The 19,182-nt window shown below is 38.5% G+C and overlaps 1 protein-coding gene across 4 annotated transcripts in view; it reads left to right on the top strand.

The window, feature by feature from the left end:
- The window catches only part of GPD2 (glycerol-3-phosphate dehydrogenase 2), a 200,414-nt gene extending 184,022 nt beyond the window's left edge, over positions 1-16,392 (top strand). For all 4 annotated transcript variants that reach the window (XM_068545088.1, XM_068545089.1, XM_068545090.1 and 1 more), the window contains 8 exons: positions 1,201-1,335; positions 1,904-2,079; positions 2,660-2,791; positions 3,734-3,892; positions 12,299-12,411; positions 12,498-12,576; positions 12,774-12,872; positions 16,055-16,392. In XM_068545088.1, the coding sequence (XP_068401189.1) occupies positions 1,201-1,335; positions 1,904-2,079; positions 2,660-2,791; positions 3,734-3,892; positions 12,299-12,411; positions 12,498-12,576; positions 12,774-12,872; positions 16,055-16,180 (1,019 nt within the window). In that variant the 3' untranslated portion in view covers positions 16,181-16,392. The remainder of the gene's footprint in view (positions 1-1,200; positions 1,336-1,903; positions 2,080-2,659; positions 2,792-3,733; positions 3,893-12,298; positions 12,412-12,497; positions 12,577-12,773; positions 12,873-16,054) is intronic.
- Positions 16,393-19,182: the final 2,790 nt, after the last annotated feature.

Below are 19,182 nucleotides of genomic sequence, written 5' to 3'. Positions count from 1 at the left end.
TGGGATATGGGTTTGATTAAACACCCCCATAGAGGTGTATGGGTACCTCTTCTTTCGGATTATAGTCATGTTTAGAGTGTGGCCCTTAAGGAGCTAAGCTAAAATATGTCAGATTACCTTAGTTGAAGTTGTCTTTACCAGAAATCTTTTTTGCATTTGAGATCAAGATGGAGAGATTGTCATGCAGTATTACTTGTTTTTAGGATCTTTCCCCTGTACTTTTTAGGTGCTTTTTTTTTTTTTTTCTTTTCTTTTTTTTTGACTGGTCCAATATACCAGTCACATCAAAGAATCTTTGTGACTCTTTACACAAGATTTTGCTAGATATATATTTAAGTACTTTTCAGAGTCTGCTGTGTCTAAATATATAGGAGGTTCACTGTACAAGAACACAGGACCAAGGGGTGAGTGGGATCTGAAATCCTGACTGCCCTCTGCTCCTAGTAAGTATCTTTGTCTTCCCTGAGAAGAGATAGCAAGATATACTCTAGGGGGAAGTGTAACAAGTCATGTCTTTTGGTTTGTTTTTATTTTGTTTCTGCTTTGTTGTTGTTCTTTGTAACTACTGCAGATTGTCCCAGCTGAGGGTTGCTAACATTTGTTTCTTTTGTTTCCTCTTTGGGACCCATGTCAGTGATTTTCCAGTTCTTTACTTTTTTTTTTTTTTTTAATTTATTTATTTTACTTTTGGCTGTGTAGGGTCTTCGTTGCTGCGCGGGCTTTCTCTAGTTGCGGCGAGCAGGGGCTACTCTTCATTGCCGTGCGCGGGCCTCTCATTGCGGTGGCTTCTCCTGTTGCGGAGCACGGGCTTCAGCAGTTGTGGCTCGAGGGCTCTAGAGCACAGGCTCAGTAGTTGTGGCGCACGGGCTTAGTTGCTCCGCAGCATGTGGAATCTTCCCGGACCAGGGCTCGAACCCGTGTCTCCTGCATTGGCAGGCGGATTCTTAACCACAGTGCCACCAGGGAAACCTCAGTTCTTTACTTTTTCCGTCCAGGTTATCTTTGTAACAAAACAATTCTTTGAGTTTTTCTTGTAACTTACCCGCTCATTTACTTCTTATATGTAACGATATTCCCTCCCTTTAAAAGTACATATTCATGTGTTCCTTTTACTGAACTCATTTCTGCTTTCTAATCATTTTACTTTTGTTGAGACGTCTTTGAGTAATCCTCTTAACCCTTGGCATTGATCCTTCCCAGTAAGAAGAGGGGATGTCCTGGCAGCGTGGAGCGGTATTCGCCCCCTTGTTACCGATCCCAAGTCTGCAGATACACAGTCCATCTCCCGAAATCACGTCGTCGATATCAGTGAGAGCGGCCTCATCACTATAGCAGGTATGGCATATTACCTTGTTGTTTGGGTGTGCTTTATATGTAAAGCAGCTTGAGTTAAATTCTCATACCAGAATCCCTTTTTTTTTTTTTTAATAATTCTTTTATTTATTTATTTTTGGCTGTGTTGGGTCTCCGTTTCTGTGCGAGGGCCTTCTCTAGTTGTGGCAAGCGGGGGCCACTCTTCATCGCGGTGCGCGGGCCTCTCACTATCGCGGCCTCTCTTGTTGCGGAGCACAGGCTCCAGACGCGCAGGCTCAGCAGTTGTGGCTCACGGGCCTAGTTGCTCCGCGGCATGTGGGATCTTCCCAGACCAGGGCTCGAACCTATGTCCCCTGCATTGGCAGGCAGATTCTCAACCACTGCGCCACCAGGGAAGCCCCAGAATCCCTTTTAATGCTAATGAACAGGGACTTTTTTTTTTTTTATGATTCTGAGTAAAATCTTATGCATTGCTTCGCCGCATTTGTTATAAACAGGTGAATTTTGTTATTAATAAGTTGATAAATGGTTAATTATAAGAAAAACAAGGGGTGGTAACCTAACGAATTATTTATCAATGTATTTGTAGGTGGAAAGTGGACAACCTATCGATCTATGGCAGAAGATACCATAAATGCTGCAGTCAAGACCCACAATTTGAAGGCAGGACCAAGTAAAACAGTTGGGCTTTTCCTTCAAGGGGGCAAAGATTGGAGCCCTACACTCTACATCAGGCTTGTCCAGGATTATGGACTTGAAAGTGAGGTGGGCATGCATTGCCACATCATCTTACTCTTGACCTAATCTCACTATTGCCAGTAACAGAATCGGCAACCATGTGGCCTCCATGATTTCGAGTTTCCTGTTGCTGGGTTTGTTTCTGTCTCTGTGCTGTGGGAGTGAACTAATGGGAAAAAGCACTTTTTAGGTGCTTTAGTCACCTAAAAAGCAATGCATGTTTTGGTTTCTGTTTTAGAATCTGGAGTTTGTTTGGCTTGTTCCTAGCAGACAGGACCTCCCAAATTCTTTCTATCTCGAGCATAACGAAGGCTGTTCTTCAGATGTGATATCTGGAGCAGAATGAAGCTGAAGCTTCATCAGTCACTGATACAGTAATACATGTGCAGTAGCGTTAGTGCTGGCCTAAGCATTCGGAGCCAAAGTATTTTCCTCCCACGAAATCAAAATCTAATACTCTCCTAGGAGTTTTAGTTACAGGCTGTAAAAAAAAAAAAAAAAAAAACAAACCAAAAAACTGACAAGATAAGCATGTACATTGTTTTGCTTTGTACCTAGAAGCTATTGATATTCAGAGGACCTGCCTGATGCAGTTTTCTTTCCTTAGGTGGCCCAGCATCTTGCTGCCACCTATGGTGACAAGGCTTTTGAGGTGGCCAAAATGGCAAGTGTGACGGGAAAGCGGTGGCCCATTGTTGGGGTGCGTCTTGTGTCAGAATTTCCATACATTGAAGCAGAGGTACGTGAGTGGCCATGTGGGAATTTCCTGTCTGCCAGGGGATACCTTTCATCTGTTCACTTTTCATCCTCTTTAGAAATAATATATAGCTAAGTGTTAATGCGCATACACCAGCTAAAACCTGGAGTAAAATGTCTGCCCAGCACAGTTCCTTTCATTTACAAAATTTTAATTTCAACTCTGAAGTGATATTGCTAGTGGTAACAATAATAATAGAAAATATGGATTTCTTTCTCCTCCATGGAGCTATCTCAAATCTTACTGAGTCACAGTTGTTTGCCCCTTTTGAGAACTTGTAGCTCCTCAAGTTTGTACCACTCATGCACTGCCTGATGCCGTATCTTGACTTGACACTTTATATTCATCTATAATTCACTACACTTTAAAAACATGGGTGTCCAGTAAGCATTTTGTTGTTGATTGAAGGCAAGACTTCTGTCATCTGATTACTCTCAGACAGAAAACTTTGGATAGCCAAAAGAGATGAGACCATAACTTTTTTTGTTTAACATCTTTATTGGACTATAATTGCTTTACAGTGTTGTGTTAGTTTCTGCTGTATAACAAAGTGAATCAGCTATATGCATACGTATATCCCCATATCCCTTGCCTACTCAGCTATGTAAATTAACATCCATGTCCTGTATGAACAACGAGGTGACTACTGTGGATGGTAAATGAAAAGTGATGCAATTTACATGTTTGCACCAGGTTCTATTCAAGGAGGAGGCATTAACTCTTATCCAAATTGTCCCAATTTCCAAATCTCCTTTGGCAGGCAGATGGGGAACTTGTATGATGTCACTATGTTTCATGCCTGCTAAAGAACCAGAGTATGTAAAGAAAAAGGTCACTTTTCCTAAGCATGCATTTTAAGTGAAGCTTTATTCCCCCTTTTTAAAAAAGGCCTAAATTAATAATTTTACTTTAATTCAAACTCAGGTGAAATATGGGATTAAGGAGTATGCCTGCACTGCAGTGGATATGATTTCACGTCGTACTCGCCTGGCCTTTCTAAATGTCCAGGCAGCAGAGGAGGCCCTACCCAGGATCGTTGAACTGATGGGCAGAGAACTGAGCTGGGGTGATTCTAAAAAAAAGGTATTGTATAGAAGTCTTTAAAACCAGTTTCCATTATAAACATGCAATGTCTTAATCTGTTAGTAGAGGCTAGCATAGTTTTTGATGGTGACTTTAGATTGCCTGCCAGTTTCTGTGTGTATGTGTTTAATATTGCTAGGCCTTAGAAAACTGGAAAGATATTCTTGTAAAAAATATCTTATTTTAACAAATTCTTGTAACAAATATCCTTATAACCAAATATTCTTCCTGGTTGTTTTTGGAAAATCCCTTGTAGAAAAATGTTCTCAAATTTGCGGTCATTAATTCCTGAAAAAGTAATATAATAACAATTGTGGGTAGAACCTTTTCTGGTTTTCATTGAAAACATTCTTAGAATGTATTCTACAGTGAAATTCACACTCCTGCAAGGTTGCCTTTGGTAGGAAATTGTGGTTTTATGGCCTGACCTCCAAATGCTTATTGATTTGTGTCATTTCAAATTTTATATTTATATCCAAATTAAAAAAAGAAAGCCAGCGATACTCAGATGCCCACATATACAGCCCTGGGCTTCTTGTAATAAACAGAAGACCGTCATGATTTTTAATTAAACCAAACTATTGTGATGCGCAGAGGCATTTTCATGTATTTATTCAGAAAATACTCTGTGTTCATTGGTTTAGTTCCTGCCCCCCCACCCCCAAGTCTTTCTTGAACCCATTCCATGTAGGCTCTTTCGTGGCCACTTTGCTGTAGTGGCTCTGGTCACACTCCCCAGGCACCTTCATGTTGCTCAACGTGCTTGTCAGCTCTCGTCATCCTTTTACTCAACCAGTTAGTGGCCTTGACACAGTTGATTCCTCCCTCCTTCCTGAACACCACCTGTCTTAGTCTACTCAAGCTGCTGTAACAGGATACCACAGGCTGGGTGGCTTAAATAACAGACATTTATTTCTCACAGTTCTGGAGGCTGGAAATCTGAGATCAGAGTGCCAGGGTGAGATGGTTGGGTTCTGGCGAGAGCCTTCCTCCTGGCTTTGAAACAGATGCCTTCTGGGGGAGACAGAGAGAGAGAGAGAGAGAGCTCTTGCTGAGGGTGCTAATCCCAATGAGGTTTATCTAAAGCTAGTTACCTCCCCAAAGCCCCACCTCCGAATCCCATCACATGGGAGGTTAGGCTGTCAACATATGAATTTAGGGGGATACAATTCAGTCCACAGCACCATCTCTCTCAGATCTCCTCCTGCCTTCCTCAAACTACTGCTATTACTGACCTCTCCATGTCGTAAATACCTATTCCACTCTTCGGTTGCTTGGGCCTAAATCTTATTTTCATACTTGATCTAAGCCCATCAGCAAACCTTATCATACTTGTCTTCAAATAATGGCTTGAGTTCAACCCTTTCTTAACTGCTGTCACCCTGATTCAGGCTATCAGCATCTCTTACATGGATTATTATAACAGGAGCCCTCTGTAATCTGGCCACCACCTTTCTGATCCCCCTCATTTTTCTTCCCATTTATTCACTCTCTCCAACCCACAGGTTGAGTTGCTTTTCTTTATTCAAGCCCTACTGATCCCTCTCCCTGGAATGCTCTTCCCTAGCTGTCCTCATGGCCTATCCCTCACTTCCTCCTGGTCTCCACTCCAGGGAGGTCTCTCTTCACTGGACTGAATAAAAGAGTAGCCCCCAATCCGAATGGCATCTTCTACTCCTTCCTTTATTTTTCTCTTTAGCATCAATTCTCATTTGACATACCATGCATTTAGTTTATTTACTGTCAACCTCACCTCCCGGAAGTAAGCTTCCCAAAGGAAGGGATGTGATCTGTTTTGTTTCTGTACCCTCAGTGCCCGGCATATAAAAGGCCCTAAATAATGTGTATTGAATGAGTGAATGAACATTATGGAGCATGTATGTCACGTGCTGAAGGTGTAAGGAAGGACCGGGCATAGGTCTTGTCCTTACAGCGTTTTCAATGTGGTGGAGATTCCTGAAGATGGTTACATATTTGTCACCTGGGAATGGTAGGGAAAAAGGCAGATTTTAAGGCTTGACTCTCAGAGTCTTCAGGGGTGAAACCATGGCCCTACATTTAACATTTTCTCCTCTAGTAATTTTAACGCCATGTATGTAGTGTACTGATGGTAGAAATCACCGTTTGAAAAGAGTTCCTTAATCCTATCACAACGCTGTCAGGCATAACCTTTACCCTCATTTTATAGTCGAGGAAACAGGCTTAGGGAGAAAGTCCCCGTGAGAGTTCATACAACTATTAGGTTGTGGAACTGGGATTGAAACCAGCTGTTCTGATCCCAGAGCATACCCTTTTCCCACCCCACCCTGTCGCCTCTGCATTGGCCAGACTGGTTTATAGCTCTTCCTGTTTTGAGTTTTGGTTTGGCCAATTAAAGCTATAAACTGGGGAGTGGTGGTGGTGAGATGAACTGGGAGACTGGGATTGACATATATACACTAATATGTATAAAATAGGTAACTAATAAGAACCTGTTGTATAAATAAAATAAAATTCAAAAAAAAAAAAAATGAAATAAATAAATAAATAAATAAAGCTATATACTGAGGCAACACAAGAATGAAACTTACTCCTGTGCTACTGCCAATCATTTTCACCATATAGAAGGACTGGTGATAATGTGTTCCTGTAAAAATTATGGTTGGAATGATCTGAAGATGCAGGAAGGTACTTTGTGCCAGGAATTCAGGCTGTAGGAGGTAAGAAGGAGGAAGAAAGTTCTGTAAACTGCTTGTGTTCAGCCCTCCCGAGGAAACTAGATTTAACTTCAGTTTAGATTTTATGAGCAGATTTATGTACTCAGAAATATTCTCCCATCCCCCTTAACAAACAAAATAACAGAAATAAAAAACCTAAAGTTATTACTCAGTATCTGAGACATAGGAGTATTAATGAGAACTGTGGACAGTCTAGAGAGAACAAAGGAGAGGGAAAAAAGAATTAAAGGTTAGAAAGCTGGACTTCTGAGAAAAGGTTAAAAGCATTGGGATTACTTAACCTGCAAAAGTGAAAGAGGAACAAGGCGATAAATAACTCTCTGTAGATGAATTGTGGTTGTTTTTACCAGTCAATACTTAATGAGTGACTTGTATACTGAGCATTATACCAAATATTTTAGGGGAATAATAAATAGCTCATAGTTTCAGGGATCTTCAAATTTAATTGAGTGGTTACAACACATTTATACCTCAGAAATGTGTGTATATTTTCCAAACTTTATAGAAAGATTTAGAGAACTGTTACTCAAGGCCAAATGCAGCCAACTTGGAAGAAATAGTTAGGGAGGAAGGCGTTGTCTAGGGGACTTGGGGACTGACAGAGGAGTTGGTGAAGACATTTAGAGAATGTGTCATTGTCCAGTTGTGTTTTACACAATTATATAAATTAATACATAATTATAAATACATATCAATATATAACATCAGTGAAAAGATGACTACATGGTCAAAAGAGTTTGGGAAATTCTGAGTTAAACAAATGAAGCCATTTTCTTTAATGCAGATAATTCGGTGCCCTTAAAATGCTTAAGTGCATTGTCAGTTTCCAAAAGGCAATTTATTTGGAGACAGACCCAGCTCTCACTTGTTGGAAGGGCTGGTAGAAAGGGAAACTAGTATTGCTTTAGGATGTATTTTGGGAAATGCTGCCGTATTATTTGGTAAGGTAGACTTTATAACCTTCAGACAAAACATGCATTTCATTGAGAGACTTTAAAGAGAAGACCACTCGAGTAGATTGAGGGTGTCTCACAAAAAGAAATTATTTCAAAATTGATTCCAGCCAGGAGAATAAAGGGGAAGCAAGTGAAGAGATGGAGTGGCTATGGACAAAGCAAGCTAATAAGCACCAAATATCAAACAGATGGAAGATACGTACTCAACAATGAAAGGGTATCCAGGACTAATAAGCATGTGTATGAACAGTGTCAGGAATTGGCTGAGTGTTGGCAAAAATGCTAAAAACACCAAAAATAACTGTTAAAAATGGAAAAGAATGCAAGTAAGGCCTAACCTAGGTCGTTGCTCAAGGTGACCAGCACCAAACCCTTGACTGCCGGAGAAGGGAGAGAACCTTTCAACTCATAGTTTAATACCAATTTGTTTTCCTTTTTTTCCTTTTTGTCAAGGAGAATGATTTTCATTGTGAGAAGAGCAAAATAAATATTGGTAAGAGGAAATAGACATTCAAATAGGAGGCTGCTCTAAATGAGTTTGTATGCCAACCCAGAAATGTTATACTTCGGGGTACTCAGAGAATTTGCAGATGGGATTTATTTAACTACTGTTGAGCTTTAAAATATTATGGCAATATGGCAAATAGGAACAGCACCAGAAGACAGAAGGTAGGCAAATGTAGTACCGCATTCCAAAAAGGGAGAAGGGGTGGGGAAATATAGTTTGTAACCTATAAATTAGTGGTCTTGGCATTGGTCTTGGGCAGTTTTCTAGGTTATGGCATTTTAAGTTTGTTTTATCAGCATTTAGCAAGAAGTAGTGATCACTGGAAGGTAGTAAGAAATCATTTCAGACATATTTTCTTTTCAGAAAGAGCAACAAGTTTGTTAGATCGAGGAAATGTTATAGACATAATGTATTTGGATTCCATGAAGCATTTTATGAAGCCCCATGTGATACCTTTTAAAATTGGTGGATTTGTAACCAGTCAAATGATCACTGTCCTCAGAAGAGGTCTTTGATAGCAGGTCATGAGGATTCTGTCTCTGGTCTTGACCTAGTCTACTGTGGTTGAAGTGCCTAGATTACGACATTGATGGCATGCATCTTTGGTGTACCTGCAAGGAACTGTAGGGAGAGTGAATGTTTGGTGACAACTTGAAGCAATGGGTGAGATTACATTAGGTATAATTTAATAGACATAAATAGCAAACCTTGCATTAGGTAGAAAAGCAACTCCGTCCATTCATGATAGATTTGACAAGACTTTAACAGTAGCACATGCAAAAAAGAAATATGATTTTCGTTAACTGTGAATGCACAGCAGGTAACAGTGGATCATGGCTGCCCCCAAATGCAATTACAGTCTTAGGCTGCCTAATAGAAATCATATCTCTAGATTGATGAAGCTGATAGTTACTTCTTGCTAGGTACTTGCCAGATCTCTGCTGGAGTATTATGTTGTGTTCTGATCATTTTATTATATGACAGACTAGTTGTGGTTTGGGAGAAATTATTCAGCATGGTGATGGGATTTAAAATCATGTCTCATGCAGGAGAGTAGTTCTAGACTTAAAGAAAATTCTTAAAGAGGAAAGCTCTATCCTTAGATATTTGTTGTGGTGTGATACAGGAAAAAAAAACTTAGACTTTATAAAACATTACTGTAAGGGGAGGGGGTGGTGGTGGGATGAATTGGGAGATTGGGATTGACATATATACACTAATATGTATAAAACAGATAACTAATAAGAAACTGCTGTATAAAAAATAAATAAAATAAAATTCAAATATTAAAAAAAGATGAAGAAGAAATTACAGACTGTGTACTACCCCACCATTTTGCATGTCCTTACATTGCATTTCCACATATTTATATATGTACATACTGTATCTTGAAGATAAAGCTTGGATCCTACTCTACAAAAATATATATATATATATATATATATATATATATATATATATATATATGTGTATAACAGTCGCTTTGCTGTACAGAAGAGATTAACACAACATTGTAAACCAACTACACTTCAATAAAATTAAAAAAAAATAAACTCTCACTTTCCTTCCATGGAATTTCATTGAAAACAACCCCTCCCAACTTAAAAACAAACAAAAATTACTGTAAGAAAGTTGCACTAATCCCAAACAAATTGTAAGAATTGCAGAGATTGGTTTAATCTCAGCATAAATATTTTTAGCAGTTGGAGTCTTCCCTTTATGGGCTGCTTTCAGTGGAACTGAGTTACCTCCCTATTGCTAGAGCTCTTCTTTTTTTTTTTTATCTTTTTTTTTTTTTTTTTTTTTAAGAGCTAAGGGTCTGGCTTTTTATTTATTTGTTTATTTATTTATGGCTGTGCTGGGTCTTCGTTTCTGTGCGAGAGCTTTCTCCAGTTGCGGCAAGTGGGGGCCACTCTTCATCGCGGTGCGCGGGCCTCTCACCATCGCGGCCTCTCTTGTTGCGGAGCACAGGCTCCAGACGCGCAGGCTCAGCAATTGTGGCTCACGGGCCTAGTTGCTCCGCGGCATGTGGGATCCTCCCAGACCAGGGCTCGAACCCGTGCCCCCTGCATTGGCAGGCAGATTCTCAACCACTGCGCCACCAGGGAAGCCCTAGAGCTCTTCTTCAGATGGAGGCCTCATGCTTCTATTTTCGGAGCGTTGTAAAGGAAATGTGGGGTTAGGGAGGTACTTTGGGTGACCTCTAGGGAAAGAAGCCCTTTCAGCTTTAAATTCCACGATTCCTTGCTTGATGTGGAGTATGGATAAATTACATAGGCAATAAAGGGACGTGACTCGAGGAAGAGCTTGTTCTTGGAGGGAAGTATCAGAGGTGCCACTTCCAAGGAGATGAACGTTGAACCAGTTTTATAGAAAATGACTGGGCAAAATTGGTGCAATGGAAGAATAATTTTATTTATAACTATTGGATTTTCCTGTGTGAAGAGAGTAATCTGCCAGTGAAGAATGCCCTTGGTGACTTCAAAGGCAAGTTTTATGTATAACTTATATGTCATGTATATGTGTGTGTGTAATAAAATAAATATTTTCTATTATATATAATAAAATAAATATATAATAAACATATATAATAAAATAAAATTCCTAATGTTCTTACATAGCAAAAAGTTAGACATGCTAAAAAGTTCTCTCAGCTAATATATATATTATATATATATATATATATATATATATATATATATATATATATATATAAAATATATATATATATATTTATGTTTTAAAATATATATGTCTCCTAAGAGAAAGGAAAGTAGGAAGGGAATAATCTCAGAAAAAAATTTATCTTCCAAAGAAAAAGGAGTGAAGGGACTTGTCACTGACATAAACAAAGAAATATAAACACATTTCCTGCAAGAGTATGTGCCATTGTTTTATTTTCCTTGTTTCATTTTGCACTGGCACTATTCTGCAGGCCAGAATCTGGGTCTACAAATTGATTTAGTCAGATCCTTTGAGGGGAAGTCTGAGAAATTTAAGACTTGTGTTCGTAAGCATTTTCTATGTTATACTGTTAACAATTTCAGAAGCTCACTGGTCTACCATAGGAAGCACATACTTTTCAGTCATCTTACCTGAAGGCTGCATGTTAGCTGCTGTGGCTCTTCTTCATATTTCAGATTGGCTTCGGATCTCTCAGATTCATGCCCTTCTTATGGTACAGGAGCAAGAGAGGCTAAGCAAAACTGTGCAATTTTGTCTAAAGCTTTTGCTCAAGAGTGGCATATATTATATCCATTCATGTGCCACTGGCCAAAGTAAATCACATGTCCAGACTCACATCAATGGGGTTGAGAAGTATACTTATGGGGGAGAAGTGTGTGTGTGTGTGTGTGTGTGTGTGTGTGTATGAGAGGAAAGAGATATTTGTGAACAATATACAGCACAATAGAGTCATTTTGGAAGTTCTTAGTTGGGAGACTGGCGTGATGAAATCTAAGAAAGACAGTGTTCTCAGCAATAGGTAGTATCAGTTGAGGCCAAGATCATTGAAAACAGGAAGAGTAACTATTCAATAGAACAGCTTGTTTCTTCTCGTGACTCTGTAACTTCCACCCAACTACCAGCATCCTAGTGACAAAATTTTAGAATTAGTTAACCCCATGATGTCTGTCTTGGTACCGCATGCCACATTATAATCGTTGTTCAAGTCCTGGATGTCTTCTTCACTTTTAGTTGCTCTTTTGTCACCAAATCACCCATAGATTTTGCTAGTCAATACTGTGGAAGAATATTCAGCAGTAAAAAGAAACAAAATATTAAAACATGCAACAACGTGAATGAATCTCGGAATTGTCATGCTATATGAAAGTAGTCAAACACAGAAGACTACAAACTATATGAACACTTTCATATGAAATTCTAGAAAAAGCAAAACTCTGGTGACAAAATCAGATCAGTGGCCTGGGGCTAGAGGTCAGGGGAAGGAATCAATTGCAAATGGGAATAAGGAAGCTTTTTAGGGGGATAGAAATGTTCTATATCTTGATCGTGGTGGGATATACATTGAACTGCATACCCAAAATAGGTGAATTTTATTGAATAAAATTATACTTCAGTAAAACTGGACGAAATAAAAAATTGACCTGGCCGGAAAAAGGAGGATGAGCTTTCATTTTAGAAAACCAAGTGGAAAAAAAAAGGAAGAAAAAAATCAATAATTCTTTCCATAAATCTTTGAACTTTGTGTGTGTCTGTGTTTTAGGAAGAACTTGAAACAGCCAAGAAGTTTCTGTATTATGAAATGGGCTATAAATCTCGATCAGAACAGTTAACAGATCACTCTGAAATTAGCCTACTGCCTTCAGACATTGACAGGTACTTCTAATAAGTTTCTGTATCTCTCTTTTTTTTGTCTTCACTTATCTAAGTATATTTTTCCATTATTCAATGTTGTGTTCCAGGTACAAGAAGAGATTTCATAAGTTTGATGCAGACCAAAAAGGCTTTATTACCACTGTTGATGTTCAGCGTGTATTAGAGGTAATATTTTTCTTTTTTTGGTTCAATATCTTTGATAGCAGAAGAACGTAAAGATTATACTAGATAATTTTTTTCTCATCTAGTGCTTTCTATAAGTAATATTTCTCTCTGAATTTTTGAAAGGCTGGTAACATTGATAAAGTGATACGCATAATTTCTAATGAAACTTCATTATTTTGTGCTTTCCTTTTACTTAGAGTATCAGTGTCCAAATGGATGAAAATACACTACATGAAATTCTGAATGAAGTAGATTTGAATAAAAACGGACAGGTTGAACTCAATGAATTTTTGCAGGTGAGTCGTGGTGAAAGGAAACAAGTGTATTTGCTTTTTATCTATTGGTCAATTTATATTCAGGAATGGATTTTGAGGTCCCCACAGTTGTCACCTCATTCTGAAAAAGAAGAAAGCTTCGAAGCCAGCAAAGGTTGATATGTCTGCCCTTAAGGATAAGGCTTTACGTGGTGCATGTTCTTTTGCTTTTTATAAGACACGTTCTGTTGCGCTGGGCAATTCAGATTAAATCTAAGTTAATTATGGCTTAAAGGACTAAATCAGAAGTGTGCTTTATAAAGAGTATGCCGTGGGATAGCACCACCGGACCCTTCTTTACTTCTAATGTGGAAAGTATATTTTTAATCGAGGAAGTTTAAAGAAATCAGAGTTGTATTCATTTGAGAATCATATTCACTTGAGAACCCAACATGCGATGATTATATTCTTACATTAGAATGAACCTGAAAAGCAAAAGAAAGAAAACCTATATTTCGGGGTCAAGACCATGTAATTCAAGCATTTCTATTTCTAATTTTCCACTTACTCAAGGCTCAGTTGTTTAATCATAACCAGGAAGGAAGTAAATTTTGTTACTTTAACTTCATACTGGATGCTACACATCATTCCTAAAAGTTCCTTAAAAGAAAGAAACTCAGCAAACCCATACATTATTTGTAACTGTCCATAGTACTCTGCTCTTATGAAGAATGTATTGGTTTCCAAGCAGCCAGGTTTTTTCTGTACTGCTTCTTGGGCAGGTATTTCAAATGAATGCCAGGTCTTGCTTGCACCATGGCAATGATGAATGCTGAACATGAAATAAATTAATGCTGGGGATTTTGGTCAATGTCAGCCCTTTCTTCACTGTGTCAAGTTAAACAAACAAGATCAAGGCAAAGGAAATGGTAATTGTCTCTCTGGAGATGAGCTGCAGATAAGAGCATTGTTGAATCTAAATGCAGAAAATTTTCACAGGTTGTGTCCAGCATTACAAAAAAGAATGTTTAGTTCTTTAGCTTACTGTTTAACTAAGTGGACATTTGAAATTGAGTTTAAAACGTATGCTTGGGAATTAGAAACCATTTCATACGTTTTTTGTCTGTTTTTTTCTGTGAGAAAATTTTTTTGTCTGTCTCAGGATTTTAGAAAACTTTTCTTTAGATAAATAGTTAATGCTTTGTTTCATATATGTAGTAAATAAACAACAGCATTTAGGGTTCAAGGACCTGGGGTCTTAGAAACAATGAGTCTAATTTTATGGATATGCTATGTGGTTTGGGTGTTAAGTAATTTTCTTGGGTGCAATAGAGTTAAACACGCAGAAAATAATTTAAACCATCTGCAGGCTTTCTTGTAGAGTCTTTTTAATAATTGAGTATTTCTTGTCCAATTCTAAATGAAAGAGACTATTCATGCTTCTACTAAGTACAAATACACAGTGTAATTTTCAACTTAAAAACGCTGACAATATTTCTTATGAGATATATTCACACCCAAATACTATTTTTTTCTCGTAATATGGTTTCAAGATATATGTAATGTTTGAAGAAGACTTTGAGTTTTTAAAGGTTGGTACATCATACAATGTTTCTGGATAAAGAAAAAAAACTCCAGCTCTCTCAGTTTTGTTAGCGCTGATAAACTTTGAAAGTCTTTATGGAATCAGAGGCAAGACGATAAACAATCAATTGTTCCATCTGTAGAGGTCAGCATTCTTTGTTACACCATTCATCAGATGCAAAGTATGTTTTCAGGGTTTTATTTTATTTTTCATAAAATATTTTCCTTCTCTGAAGATTAAGAGCCCGTGTTTATCCCATTAAACACCATCTTGAATATAGACTTTTAAAAATAATCCTCATGGAAGGATCTCTATAGATACTGTATGGTTACATGACTTTATTTTTAGGTTTGGGCTCTAATGACACTTCTGCATGTAGAAGTCCATCTCTAATAAGCAATAGCTTGTGAAACAGCTTTTAATAAGGTCATGAAATTCTGATCCAGCCCCTTGGCAGATGCCTCTGACCCTTATTCAAAGTCTTTTTTAAGAAATGTATTTCTTTAGGCTAAAAACTATAACCCTAAAAATATTTTGAGGATTTACAGATATATATATATTTCTGATGAATGACTAAATCAGTTCTTTAAAAAAACAAATAGATAAAAAAGATTGAGGAAGTGAGATCAAGAAAATAGTAAAAACCACATCAACTTGAATAGGAAAAAAAAAAATCCCCATGCTCATAATTGCACAGTGCCTTCCAGATTAACGGCGTTTGCCCGCTGACTGCATGTAATTTCAAGACTAATTCTGATTTTATCCACTGGATAAAAATGAATTAGCTAAAATCTGGGCTGTGGAGTGCTTTTAATTCTTAAGGTAGATCTCTGGGTCCATTTTCAAGGACTTAAATGTAAATTACTGTAAAAAGTCTTTAAGGAATTTGGATTTGGGGGACTTGAAGTTGTCAAGTACAGTAACACTAAAAAAAGAGTAGTTAAATATAGGTCACGGTTTGTCTTTGTTCAATCCCTGAGATTCCCTTTTAAGATTTTAAAATGGAATTAAAGATTCAATATTTGAGTTGCTCAAAAAAAATATATGCTCTGAGCACATTAAGGGGCAAAAAGTGATGCATTCGATTTGCATTTAAAGGCAGGCTGATTTGCTAGACAGGTGTAGTTTTTGCAGCCGTGGCAAAATACCTGCCCCTTTCCCCCTTTCTGAAATGTTTGAAAACAGTACTCTTTTTTTTTTTTTTAATTAATTTATTTATTTTTGGCTGTGTTGGGTTTTCGTTTCTGTGAGGGATTTCTCTAGTTGCGGCAAGCAGGGCCACTCTTCATCGCAGTGCGCGGGCCTCTCACTATCGCGGCCTCTCTTGTTGCGGAGCACAGGCTCCAGACGCGCAGGCTCAGTAGTTGTGGCTCACGGGCCCAGCTGCTCCGCGGCATGCGGGATCTTCCCGGACCAGGGCTCGAACCCGTGTCCCCTTCATTGGCAGGCAGATTCTCAACCACTGCGCCACCAGGGAAGCCCCAAGTGTACTCTTCTTAAGTGAGCTGTAGTACTTGCTGCGGTTTTCGATGGGGGCACGTAATTACCCCTGCCTGCTGCAAAGGTAGCCATTAAAATGCCATGGAGAAGGGAGGAAGCTGGCTGGCCTTCTGAATCTGTTGCCTATCTTCTCTTTAAGCTGATGAGTGCTGTTCAAAAAGGAAGGGTGTCTGGAAGCCGGCTTGCTATACTCATGAAAACTGCGGAGGAGAACCTCGACAGAAGAGTTCCCATCCCCGTGGACCGAAGCTGTGGAGGACTGTGAGTCTGAGCAGTAAATCCACAGCCAGCAAACACAGGAACAACAAACCATCATGTAACAAACCAGAGATGACTTACACCATCTAAAATAGCGGATATGGATAGCTGCCTTGTTTTAACACCGGGAAATGTTCCAAAGCTTTAGGATGTCAATGTATACCCTTTAATTTGTATTTGCCATTCAATCAAGCTTCTTAAAAGTGTATTTTATCTTTTTTTTTTCTCATTTTCAATGCACACTGGTTTAATGTTTTGCATTAATTTTGTGACCTGTTAGACTGGACATGCTCCCTTTTTGTGTGTTTATTCATTTATTCTAAGTCAGTTTTAGAGGCAGAATATTTTGGCAGAAATTGAAAAAAGAAGCTGGAAACATTTCATGATTTGCACAACGCTCTGGACATTAAGCTTGTTGATAGTATTTGTTCTTAAAAGGAATTGAGTGGGGTGGGACCTATTAAAACGATAGTGTTTCTGGGGAGACCCCTCAGCCCCTTCTTCCTCCAGCTTGTCTGCCTTCCTCATCCAGACTTTATATCTAGAGCGTGACTGGCAAAACTGGAGAAGGAAGAAAAAGTTTAGATCTGGTTATAGGAGCAAATCTCAGAGAAACTCTGAAAGCTTCCAGAATCACAGGTACAAGATATAAGGATAGCATTGACATTTGCTGGGAGTTACAGTGATAGTTTCATCTCAGCAATTCATTTTTTTTCCCCAGTCACTGCTGGTTTTTCTTTGACTATTACAGTTGCCAGGAAGATCCTTGCTTTTCTTATTTTAAAACCAGCATTTAAGTGGCAAGTTGGATACATTGGGATGGGACTAAATTTCTCAAATCTTTACAGTAGTAATAAATTTAAGGATTAAAAACCTGTGTTTATATGTCCACATATTATAGCACAAGTTTCAATCCCCAAATCCTAGATCTTGGAGCATGTGATACTGTCAAACATGACCTATTTTGCTCAGGTTATTGCATCATTTGGGGGGGTATTTGTAAACGGATAGTAAAAGAGGATAGAAATAGCCTTTAGTTAACTTTAGTTACAATTATTTATAAAAAGGCACAAAATTGCAGTGTTCAAGGTCATTTTAATTGCTTAAAGCCTTTCTCCTTCTGTACTCAATAGAAAAGTTCTCAATCAACCAAAAAGAAAAAGAGAAAACCACGCTCAACACACACACACGCATTCCCCCATCACACACATACACACTCACAGAAAGACAAAACAAGACAAAAAAATCAATCTGCCCATACCACTCTCTATATACTACCAAATGTGAAATAGATAGCTAGTGGGAAGCAGCCGCATAGCACAGGGAGATCAGCTCAGTGCTTTGTGACCACCTAGAGGGGTGGGATAGGGAGGGTGGGAGGGAGACGCAAGTGGGAGGAGATATGGGGATATATGTATATGTATAGCTGATTCACTTTGTTATAAAGCAGAAACTAACACACCATTGCGAAGCAATTTTATTCCAATAAAAATGTTAAAAAAAAATCAATCTGCCCAGAATTTAGTAAATATGTAATATACTGAATTTAAAGGGCCAATTTGGTATGCTTTTACAATAGTTTGTTGGCATTTTAGCCAGTCATCTGAATGTTTATTCATTGTGCTTCCTCTTGTGAAGTTAACTACCTACTTTTTTTTTTTTTTAAGATCACGTTGTGTATGAAATAGGAAATGTGACCCTTTATTTAATGTCAGGTTTTCATTGTGCAGACTCGAGACCTTAATTTTTCAGACTGGTACATAAACACTTTTGTGCTATTATTTCTATATATGTCAACATTGTAGAATATCTTTATGCCTCATTCACGTGGGGTATGAGCCTGTCTGCCATAATATACACACTGGAGGTTCACGCACCTAAGCCCCTACCTCTACCCCTGAAATAAACAGTGAAGATAGCACCTTAACTCATTTTGCTTTTAAATGAAGTTTAGACTTGCCACTTCCTAAAGGAAAACCTAAAACAGAGAAAGTGACCTCCCAGGTATCACTGTGAAGTTTTTTCTTTTAAGGTGTGAATTTTTTTTTCACGCTGGTTTCTTCCTTCCTTCCTTCCTTCCTCCCTCCCTCCCTCCCTCCCTTCCTTTCTTTCTTTCTTTTTTAATAATAGAAGCACGTGGCTTTGTAACTTAGTGTTTTTCTATCAAGACACTAACTTCACTGTTTAGAGCCCAGTGACCCTTCAGAGATAGAAGAGCTGGCCTTTAAAACATCAGAGACGATGTACCACAATATTGTACATTTGTGCTCGCTCTCTTTCTCTGTCTCCTTTTCTAGTTAAATCAAGACAACGATGACTTGTATCCTCCCTGAATCCATTACAGTAGGGACCAGGCTTATAACCTGACTGGCCTGGGCAGAGCTGTATTTGAAAAGAGGCCTTGTTTCTGCATGCTTTGTTATGAGTGAAGTTCCTTTAAGGACAAAGAAAAACGCACTTTTCTTCTTTTGAGCATATCTGCTTTTGCTTAAAATCTGCTAATTCTAAAACATACGCTCCTTCACCAATCCCAGAGACTCATCTTGGAAACGAGCTGGTTCCAAGTCTTTACTGTGAATAAAGCACCCCTGCATTTTTGTGTAAGTTCTTAATTAAACCTGTACAGCTTCTTTACCTGATTTCAGAAAAGGAGAGAAGAAATGGGGGGGTGGGGGGAGGTGTGAGTGTGATTCAAAATCTATTCCAAGCACAAAAGAATTATTTTCTTTTTTGCATAAACATGGTATCAGCTGATTCTGTTGGGGTGGGTGTGAGGTGTGTAGAGATTGTCTTTTATCAAGTGATTTATTTAAAGAGGCTTTGAGGGGATTCAGGTGAAGGAACCCCCATCTGTGGTGGAGAGCTGGATGCTCCTTTCAGTAGCCCTTCCCACAGTCATAACAATAGTGATAACGCTGGATTATTTGTTAAGCCAAGGTTGTCTGCCTCGTATCCTTCATGCTGCTGCAACGTTCTTGCTTTCAATCAATTTCTACTGAGTGTAACTTT

This window comes from Eschrichtius robustus, chromosome 5 (genome assembly GCF_028021215.1).
Source record: "Eschrichtius robustus isolate mEscRob2 chromosome 5, mEscRob2.pri, whole genome shotgun sequence".
Lineage (NCBI taxonomy): Eukaryota > Metazoa > Chordata > Mammalia > Artiodactyla > Eschrichtiidae > Eschrichtius > Eschrichtius robustus.
This window is presented reverse-complemented; position numbering and strand designations above follow the sequence as displayed.